The 11,160-nt window shown below is 44.3% G+C and overlaps 1 protein-coding gene across 1 annotated transcript; it reads left to right on the top strand.

Moving 5' to 3' along the window:
- Positions 1-8,726: 8,726 nt before the first annotated feature.
- On the top strand, positions 8,727-10,893 carry LOC147862927 (serine/threonine-protein kinase UCN-like). The gene is made up of 2 exons (XM_087321418.1): positions 8,727-9,269; positions 9,592-10,893. Exons 1-2 carry the CDS (start codon positions 8,857-8,859, stop codon positions 10,691-10,693), a joined length of 1,515 nt encoding a protein of 504 aa, XP_087177544.1. The 5' UTR covers positions 8,727-8,856; the 3' UTR covers positions 10,694-10,893.
- The last annotated feature ends 267 nt before the right edge of the window (positions 10,894-11,160 follow it).

Below are 11,160 nucleotides of genomic sequence, written 5' to 3' on the forward strand. Positions count from 1 at the left end.
CTAGGACGCAAATTTTTGTTCCATGTTGACCACTTTGCACTAATTTATTTGGTGTCCAAGGCGTCTTTAACTGGCAAATTAGCAAGGTGGACACTATTGTTGCAGGAGTTCGAGTTAGAAATATACCACCGACCGGGAATACAGCACGCGGTGGCAGATTACTTGAGCCAGCTAGAATCCGGAGAAGCTGGGATGGAGTCCGAGATGAGTTCTCGGATGCCGATCTATTCAAGATTACCTCGGCAACGGCGGTAGATGAGAGGTTGGCTGGGGAGGACAAATGGCTCACCGACATGCATCAATTCCTAAGTACCAAACTGCCTCCAGAAGAGCTAAGACGGGATGAACGGAAACGATTGGCAGTCCAAGGTCGCCATTTCTGATTGATACATGACACATTGTACCACAAAGGAGCCGACGGGATCTGGTGGTGCGCGGTAAGGAGCGACGAAAAGGAAGCAATTCCACGAGAAGCTCAATACGGAGTTGCCGGTGGCCACTATGCCGGAGACACTACCGCCGGGAAGATTTGGAGAAGTGGGTTATGGTGGCCGACAACTCTCAAAGACGCTATCCAATTCTGCAAAGGATGTGATCTCAGCCAACGGTTGGGCCAACCCACAAAGCAGGCTTAGATGCCCCATCAAGTTGTATTACCACTAGAACCGTTTCAAAAATGGTGATTAAATTTCGTGGGGCCATTTAAGCCACCAACAATGTACACAGGGAACCGATACATTATCGTAGCCACCGACTATTGTACGAAATGGGTGGAAGCAAAAGCGCTTTGGGACAACACTGCGGCATCAACAACAAACTTCCTTTATGAATATATATGGTGCGGGTACGGATGTTCGATCGAGCTGATCAAAAACCATGGAGGACACTTCCTCGGTCACATGGTGGAAAGCCTAATAATATTCTATTTGGTAGTTCATAAACACAATATGCCATACTACCCGCAAGCGAATGGATTGGCGGAATCAACGAACAAGATGCTCCAGAACATCTCCAAAAAATCGTAAATGAAACCGGACGGACTAGGACACCAAATTGCACAACGCAGTATGGGCTTATCAGACAACGTATAAAACGAGTATCTGGACGACACCGTTGTCGTGGGGAAAACCGGCTACAAGAAGAAACGGAGACCAAAGGCGTGTGAACCACCGCGTGCACGGATGCACACAAATTGTAAATAATCTAAGATTAGGCTAGGCCGGCGTAATGAATAAGGCATTGATAGGACAGATTTAATATAGGATTAAATCGAACGAATCTCTGTCCGAAGCGGCAAAGAATAAAAGCATGATGTAATAGCCCCTTCCCCTCCTGGGCCTATAAAAGGAGGGAGAGAGGACTGAGTTGGGGGGCGGCCGTTTAGGGAGAACGAAGTGCTATCGGACTAGGGACCGAGCACCCATTCTCTGTTTTTCTCTCTTAGGTCTGACGCCTCTGCTCGTGTAGGAAGCCCGTGTGCTCCCGAAGAGGCTCCACGTTGTATTTCGGTGACTGGAGTGTGTGTTGTTTGTTGTGATCGTGGCTCAATTCCCGGCGGAGCCGGTTGTAGTTTCTTTACCTTCTAACTGACTGTCGGTATCTGTTTGTTGTTCATTTAGCGTGTTGCTGTGATCCCAACTGAGCCGGTAGTGCAGTGTGCTTCTCGATACTCAACGCCTTACGCACCTTCTGTCTATCTTGTTCTCCTTTTCCTTCTTAGCTCTTCGATCCAAGGTCCCTGTGGTCCCGCCTAGCTTCACACACGTACCCGCGGAATACCTCGACACCGTTCCCATTGGCATTAGGATTGGAGGCGGTCATGCCTATGGAGTTCCAAATTCCCAGTTTACGGATATAGGTCCGGGGATGGTGAAGTGAGGAGTCCAAAAAAATCCAGTTGGCAACATTGTGCGAACTAGAGGAACACCGAATAGCTAGTGTGTTGCAGTTAGAGCTCGAACCACGCAGACAAAAAGCTTTCATGGACTGGCATAGGCGCGGCAATGAGAAGGACTTCAACATTGGCAAGCTGGTGTTAGTGTTCTAGACCCGGATAGGTAGCATGCCGGGAAAGTTGCGGTTTTGGTGGACCACACCGTTCTGGATTACTAGAGAATTCAAGGAATCTTACCAACTGGGCAAGCTAGTTGCCAAGGTGTTGGACAAATGGATAAATGGTTTCTGTCTTAAACCATACAAAGGCCCGATGCCAGAGAACCCATTCAAGCAACTGGAGGAACAAAAGGTTCTGGAAACAGAAAAGGAAACTAGTGCACTTTTGTCTACAACGGAGCCGATGTAGTCGGTCACTAAAGACTAACTTAATGACACCTAGTACGACCAAGTATTTTAGGTCGTACGAGAGAGAAAAAAAGAAAAAAAAGAAAAAAAAGAAAAAAAAGAAAAAAAAGAAAAAAAAGAAAAAAAAGAAAAAAAAGAAAAAAAAGAAAAAAAAGAAAAAAAAGAAAAAAAAGAAAAAAAGAAAAAAAGAAAGATACTATTCAATATGATGAACGATCACCATGAAAAGGCGTGACGATAGCCATTTAAAGCGCACCACACAACGCAATCATACTATTATGGTACACGACGTGCATGCACGGGATTCAAGAAATGGGGATACAAAACTTCCGAGAAAACGAAGGATTGTCATTTCACAAGAGAAGGATTTTGAGAGCACAACAGAGCACACAGGCTTCTGAACAAGCATAGGCAATCACCCAAGCATCAACAGGCAACTGTAGCAGCACAACCGATGAAGAAGACACAAGCCCTATGGCACTCTCGACCGCTACCAGAGACTAGTTCAGCAAACATGGTTTGGAAGGATTTCTCGGGGTAGCGGATGTGCCGCCACACGAAGAACTAGAGAAGATCGTAGCAAAGATTGACCTCGACGAGATCGCAGAAGGCACCGTCCAAGCCCTCATTGGGTTACCTAGTAGCGAACTATATTCCATCGAGAACCCCTCCACAGAAATCCTGATTGAATATTTCGGGTAGTACTCCATCGCCAGCAAAGCATACCGAACACCAGGCAACGAGAATCCCATGTTCAGCGAGGTGTCTCATGTTTTATTAGAATACGGATTTGTGCATCCTCGACCACCGACCATGCCAAAGAATCAGGCCGAATTTATCATAGCAACATTTGAAGGCCTCAAGGTGGATTGGCCGGTAATTATAACCAACTCTCTACAAGCAGGCATCGCATCCGTAGTGGACAGGAAGAAGGCATGGTGCGGGTTAGCCCAGTGGCTAACATTATTGGTACCCCAACACACGCCATCAAGCCGAAGAAACGGACCCGACCGGAAACCACACCGAATAAGGCATCCAAATGGCAACAACTCCTGACAAAGCACAACCCCAGGTGGACGACAAGGGAATCGTCTTAGCAGGAAGAAGCACAGCTGATGGAACTAGTTTTGGAGAAAACGGCCAAACCAATCAAAATCAACTTGGTTCGAAGAGTGATCCAGGAAACCGCAGAGGAAGAGGTTGAAGATGAACTAGCTGAAGCCCTTCAACATCGCCCAAGGAAGTGCGGCACAGAATAGCAGGGGTAAGGATCGGGTGTGGAGCAGGACAATAACCTGAAGACCCACTCAGTGGTGGTAGAACCCAGGATGGAGGAGGAGCCAGTAATAAGACCAGAAGCGGTGACAATGGTTCAACAAGAACCGGTTACAGAGAAAATGACCTCACCGGGTCTTCAAACACAGCAACACGAGGAACATCGTCCTGAGCAAACATTGGAACCGCTGATCCAATGGCTTAGGAAGGAGCACGAACCAAGTCCGGAGCCAGTCCAACAGTTTGCTGCCCTAACACAACACGGAACATGCCGCCAATGGTTAAAGTGGCTCGGAGGGCAAGTATCTGGTGTGGCCGACCGGATCGAGGACGAACAATGGCAAGTTCGAAGTCAGGCGGAACGGTTGCTACCAACAACCGAGGAATTAGAGAAGGCCCGGGCACAGATCCAAAGCCTTGAGGAAGAATTGAAAAAGGCCAACGAATACGCAACCATCATGGCCAACATGGGCCAAACTACAAGTGCAACGGCAGAGCCGGTGCCACTAGCTAATTTACAGAAGGAAGCTCTGAAAACGGATGCACAACCGTAGGATAGTACAACCTCGTCAAAAGACACTGAGTGGGAGTAAGAAATGATAACACTGAAAGAAGAATTTGCCACTCAGGAAGCGCTACAAGGTAGACAAAGGGATTAAGGGCAACCGAAGAGGAAAAACGAAGTTTGGAAGAAAATCTCTGGAAAAGTTAGGCCAATAACAAATGGCTGAAGGAAGAGTGAGAAAAACTCTTGCAAGAAAAGGATAAGCTCCGGAGAATGGCAAAAATGGAAATAGTGCGGTTGAAAGAAGAAATCCGGTAGTAGAAGGATAGAGAGGATCGAGCGTGCTCCCAGATAAATTGCTGGCTAAAGCAGAAAACAAAAGATTTTAAAAAGCTGCATCGGGACCACAAGCAACTAGACGCCAAACATAAGAAGCTTGGATCGGAATTTGACTGACAACAAGAAAAGTTGAACTTAGAAATCCGGACAGAACTAGCCAAGAAAACGGAGGCGCTAATGGAGAACAAAACAAGACGGTTGTAACTGCAAAGGCACTCGTAGAAGCAGCAAAGGACAAAACGGAGTTGACCAAGAAGCACTATGAAGAAGTAGAACGGGCAAAAATGGCTTTGGATAGGGTCCAAACAACCTACCAAACCCAGTTGGTGAACTATGAAGTGTAGGCTCAAGCTACCACTGCTCTCATTAAGAAGTTGAAGGAGTACAAGCAAGTTTAGGAGGACAAGACAAAGCTCAGAGTGGGCCAAATCTGGGAAATGGTGAAGGCATGGAAGGACCAGACAAAGAGGAATATCGACGACAGCTCGGTGGGCTGGTGGACTCAATAGTCGCAACGGAATTACAGGTCCTCCAGGCAGATGCCGAAAACCGGAAGAAGGCGGGCGACAACTTTTACAAGATGGATGAAGAAAGTATTGTCACTATCCGGGAGGAGTTGGCGGACGACTTATTTTCCTTGGCCGGAGCCCACCTCAAAGCCATCTGGAGGTTGATGGAAACACTTGATGATGATTAGCTCGGAACACAACTCTAGTTTGAGCGATTAGAACGAGAGCATTGACAACTTGAAGTAGAAAAACGGACAGTGGCAATAAATATAAGTGATGAGGAGCAGACTGCGGAACGACAACCGCAGTAGGAGCTGCCAAATGAAGCCGAAGGAGAACAACCAAGGGAAGCTGGTGCGAACCAGAACCAAGCGACCAGGTCGGAGCAGCGAGCAGGAACTGGAAATAGAGTGAATGTTGAAACCGACGTAAGAAGGAAGATGCCTCAGCCGAAAGAAATCGGAGAGCATCAACAGGCGTAGCAAGAGCAGTAGTAGCAGAACAAAGAACCACTTGAAACCCTGGACTAGAGCATATTGGACCTACTCGACGAGGAGTGACGGGCTAACCCGTGAGTTCAATGTACAATATACTGTCCCACGGGCATGCCATGTGTTGGCTAGATTATGGAGGACAAGTGGGGGACGAGTAGGGAATGGAAATTAGTATTAGTAATTAATTAGTTTAATTATGATAGGAACGAACGGATCCGGAATAGTTGCACTGATCCGGATCTGGACCGATTCGTAGCCGGTTTCCAGTATGACACCGTTTTGTAATAAGAACCGGAGGCCTATTAAAGGATTTGAAAAGTGATGTAATGATGCGGAAGTAATATAAGTCTGAGCCATAATTCAAGATTGTGTATCTTGTTTACTACCGTCTGTGCTTAATCTTCTATCTTACGCGTGTTAAGCAAATAGTGTTATATTGTGATTCCGTAACCGCTCAGGTAATAGTCGGATCAGGATCATATCTGTGCCGGTTAACATCCTACCCGTAACCACCCCTTTGATGAAGTGATTTGGAAGGACACCCTGTGTTTGTGGTTAGTCCAGCCCAAGATAAACAACAGTGTCCCAAGTAATTTATGCTTAATGGGGGCATTACATCATATATTTCACTCTCGATATATGTTCATCCAAGATGCTCATTTAGCCCATTATTGTTTGCTATTATTACTCCTCGCTTATTGGTGATGTTATGAAGGTGTGCAACTAATGGTGACATTTTGTGCCTACACCTTCCATATGGGGGCCAATTGGTGGCACAAGCTTGGGCAGATGATCATTTTATGTTTTTACGAGTCTCATGTGATAATATTGAGAAGGACATACTTGTTTGCGTTGGCATCCGGAATACATATTAATTGGAGGAAGTCTTGCCCCATCTCATGTATTGTAAGGGATTTGGAATTTCTAGGATGATAGGTATCCCTAGTTAGAAAAGGCTTAGTTTTTCGACACTTGGGGTATCCATTAGGAATGAAAGTTATGAATGGAAATTTGACTGAATGGATGTCTAGGAAGTTAACAAATAAGTTCATGTATTGGACTGAATGCATGTGTGAAGGTTGTACAATGTATTAAGGAATTCAAGACATTATAGTATTTGGCATTGTTTCCTTAGACAAAGAAGGCTTTGCATTTCGTGTACAACCTCTTCGATATTTATTATTTAGAAAGAGGGATAAGATGAGAATCACATGGGTTGTGTGGAATCATCTTGCAACCCTTAAGGGCTTGGGGATGCTACGATATTAGACTTATTAATGCATATGATGGCTTGTAAATTTTCATTATTGCAAGACATGTGTTAAGACTCACAACCATGGATATTTGTTGCTCAATATTTCATGGAGAACAAGGGTTTAACACATGGGACGACAATGATTAAGGGTTCAAGTTGGCAATTATTGAACAAGTGTATTCCACTTAGGATTCCTCGCTCTTCATGTATTAAACACTTGGTTGTCTCATGGCATGAAGCACCCTTGTTATTTGTATGGAAACTATTATCTAGTAGAGAGCATTGTATTTTTTAGAAAAGGAGTTGCTTGTGTCTTGACAATTATTATGTCAGCAATAGAAAGGAGAGACTGTGCTCTTAATTTAATATGTTGTTTTGTTTAGGGATCAAAGAGGTGGGAGATATATTTGAGGCTCGATCCCAAAGAATTATGGAGTTTGTTGAAGCACAACAATTATTATGCATCCCACCCAATTATGGTTTATCTGACAACAAGTACAAAATATCGCGTTGATGCAAGGTCCTGCACCTCTACAAATAGAAGCAATTGTGGGTTGATTGGTGTTTACGAGGTCAAATGCCATTTTTACAAGTGACTACTAATCGCTTTTATTATTGTGTCATTAAGTCTCTCTAATGGCTATAATCTACAGCTGAACAAGAATAGAAAGTGCATAACTTTGACTATGGATTGTAGCACATCTTAAAATGTTGTTGGCATTCTTAAAATCTAACTCCAAACTTGGCAAGCTATAGGACATTGTATAAAATTGTCACTTGTAGTGAAGGTCTTCATTTGGAGAGTTTTGATTAGGGTTTGCCTTTGGGATTAGATTTAAAACAACGTGGACTAGCAATAGGGCATTGATTCTTTTGCACTGTTTAATTGGAATATAGTACCCATCGTTTTATACAATGTCTTATAGCTTGCCAAGTTAGGAGTTAAATTTCTTAGATTTGGTGATTTTTGTGATGATGTTGTTTGACGCAAGAATAGTGGGTGTTTGCACAATTCAAATAGGTTGACCAAAAACCAAAGATGGAGGTCATTTTCCTATTTTTGAGATATTTGGTGTTGCATCATAATTGAGATATATGCAAAGCTTTTGTATTTGATGACAACCATGGAGCCAAAGCATGTCTATCAAAGTTAGAGGGAGTACTAATGTTGTAATTTCCTTTATTGGAGCAAGTAGAAATTCTCTCATTGGTGTACGGTTTGTTTTGCGTATTGACAATTCAACATGTTCCACTACCCATGTATTGGTGTCCATAATGCATTGTGATGCCCATTGTAAGTAGTGTTTTTCACATACATTCACGTTTATCTTATTATGTTTTTAGCAAGAAAAAGTGAGCCTAGATGTATGTAGCTTAGTTGGTAAGTTTGCCCAATGGTGAAAGTTGATGAAAGGTATTCTCAAGTGGAATTTCTGGATGTTAAAGCATGTGGGGATCATTTCTTGAAATACATATTTAGGTTTTTTAGTTGTGTTATAGGATGTCCCTCTCTCTACATAGGATAGGAATCATCGATAGGTAGAGGAGACTAAGAAGTGTTGTAACAAGTGCATTTTACATACAATTAATATAATTGTGTGCTTTTATTGAGAGAGAGAGAGAGAGAGAGAGAGAGAGAGAGAGAGAGAGAGAGATGTTTATACACACATCTATACTGTTTTGACTTATAAATCTCTATTTGTGCTTTTTAGTTATAGTTATCGTTACCCTTGTTCCACGAATAAAGACATGGGACACAACATGTTAAAAAAATCTTCTTTGTTTTGGGTTGTTTTATTGGTGATGGCGGTGCGGCACAGTGACATGTGCAGTGAGGTATTGTGGCTCTAGAACTTATTCAATTTGATGATGAAACATTGACTTTGGAATAATTGAATTAGCTTGGGGTACAAACAAGAGAAGGCTTGGAATATTTGAAACTTGGTGTGCAAGAAAGTGGCAACCAGCTATCAATATTTTATGCATGTGGGTTTTGTTGTTGGTGAGAATTGGTTTAAATATATATAGTAAAGGTACATAGCATAACTCATAACTGTAAAGGGTTCTTATATAGAAACTCTATATATGCATCTCTCTACACATATATAAAGGGCCATTACAAACTTGGTTTGGTGTTAGTATCAAGAGGTGCATGCAAATAGGAAGTCCATTGGTATTATGAACAACAACAACAACAACAAGAAGGTGTTATTGAATGGTTATTTGGAGCCTTTGAGACCATTAGGGAGTGGTGCCACGGGGATTGTGTTCTTGGCTAGACAGATACAACGAGAGGACGAGTTACCAGAGGAGAGCGTTCACACCCGGCCAAACCGGCCGGATTATCGTGCTTGGGAGAGCTTGGTGGCCGTAAAAGCGTTCAGGCGGTCCCGCAAAAGTGACCTCCGTCAATCGGAGAACGAAGAAGGGATCCTCGGGCGTGTCCCGCCTCACCCTTTCCTCCCCTATCTCCACGCGGCCTTCGACTTTGCCGACTTCCGGTTCCTCGCTCTCGAGTTTTGTGCCGGTGGCGACCTCGACGGGCTCCGCAAGTCCCTCCCCGACAGACGCTTCTCGCCATCGGCCATAAGGTGACCTTTTCCGATGCCCTTTCCCAAACCCATGGTTCCATAGTGTTGGGTTGTTTCCCCAACACATAGGCACTACCTCTACATCATTTTTTGTGTGTGATTAGAAGCTACTCACTCCCCTTTTAGCATTTCATGCACTTAGAAAGCACTCCCTACCCCCATCTGCTTCGCACATTACCCCTCACCATCTCCATTTCATATGCTATCAAAAGAAAAATACTCCTACCCTTAGCATTTCATCTCAATTCTATGCTAAAAACAATGTTTTTGATTCATCTGACTGGTGTATTCAAATTTCTAATCCTCCCATACATACCTACAGATTCTATGCGGCCGAGATTGTGCTCGCGTTGGGACATCTCCACCGCCACGGGGTCGTGTACCGCGATCTTAAACCCGAAAATATCCTCCTCACGTCGGACGGACACATCAAGCTCACCGATTTCGACCTCTCGGCTTCATTGGCGCCCAAATCGCCCCGAATTCCCCCTGGGGCCGACGGGATCCTGAGAGGAGACGATCTTGGCATCGGCATCGGCTCGGATGGGACATTCCGACCCGCTAGAAACATGGGGTGCTTGAGTGTGGGTAGGAAGTTTATGGTGCCGAAAGCGGTGTCACGGAATGCCCAACGCGTGGCGCCCGGGCCGGGCACGCCGCCAGAGTCCAATCGATTTTCCCCTGCCCACACTTCAGCATTGGCCCCCGAATCAGGATGTGCTAATGTCAACAATGGCCCCCCGGGTTCTGCCCTTTCGTCGTCTACTACTGATCCTAATCATCATCACCACACGAAGTCACATTCGCTAGTGGGCACCGAGGAATACGTGGCACCCGAGATGATAGAGGGCCAAGGGGGCCACGACTTCGCGGTCGACTGGTGGGCCCTCGGGGTCTTGCTCTACGAGATGACATACGGCAAGACACCGTTCAAAGGAACCACGTTGGACGAGACATTCCACAACATTCTCCATAAAGAATTGTCTTTCCCCGGTGGGGGCCGATCACTTACTACTCCGGTTTCTTCTTCTTTGTCGAAGTCTAATCCTTCTAAACTTTCGTCATTGCCGACAAGCTACACGTTACAACTAGGCGTTTTGCAAGATTTGGTCGCAAAACTCCTAGTGAAAGAACCCCGTCAACGTCTCGGCTTTTGGTCGGACGCTCTTGAGATTCAAGCGCATCCTTTCTTTTCAGGTGTCCATTGGGACTCCCTTCATCACATCACTAGGGCCCCATTCATCCCTCTTGTGGAATTGTCTCAACAATTTAGTTATAGTCAATATAGGGATATTGAAATCAAAAGGGATGCCCAAGGCACCTTTGATTTGATATCACACCTTGTGACAGTGGAAAGTGCTCGTGACGAGGCAAGGTCTCGTAGGAGAAACTTACATAAACAAAAGGCTTCCAAAGTTTTTTAAACTAAAGTCACCGAGAAGAGTCTCAATATAAAGTAGTGCACCCCTAGACGTCAAAGTTTTTCTTTGAGCTTCAAAACCATGCCATAATCCCAAAATGGCATATCGAGCTTTTCGTAATTTAAGTATTTATCCACACCCTGTGTATATACTAATGGATGGCATAATTTAGCTTCCTCATAACATAATACCCTTGGTAAGGAGTTCATGTCTCATGAAATGGATTACCTCATCAATATTATTATTCTTATTATTATTTTCAAGAAAACATATCCTTCCATTAGTTTTAAAAAGCATATCAGCTACGAAATACAAAATTGATGGAAAGGAAATGACTATCCTTCCCAACCCATCTTGTGTAAGACAATGGCTAGCCATGAATCCTTCGTTTGATAGACTCGATTGAGCACTTCCTCAATAGCTGAGACATACCATGAATTTGCATATACTCGAAGCAAATCAATCTTCCT

This window comes from Azolla caroliniana, unplaced genomic scaffold, assembly GCF_043228905.1.
Source record: "Azolla caroliniana isolate FFs.n. ecotype wild unplaced genomic scaffold, voAzoCaro1.0.p SCAF_6, whole genome shotgun sequence".
Taxonomy (NCBI): domain Eukaryota; kingdom Viridiplantae; phylum Streptophyta; class Polypodiopsida; order Salviniales; family Salviniaceae; genus Azolla; species Azolla caroliniana.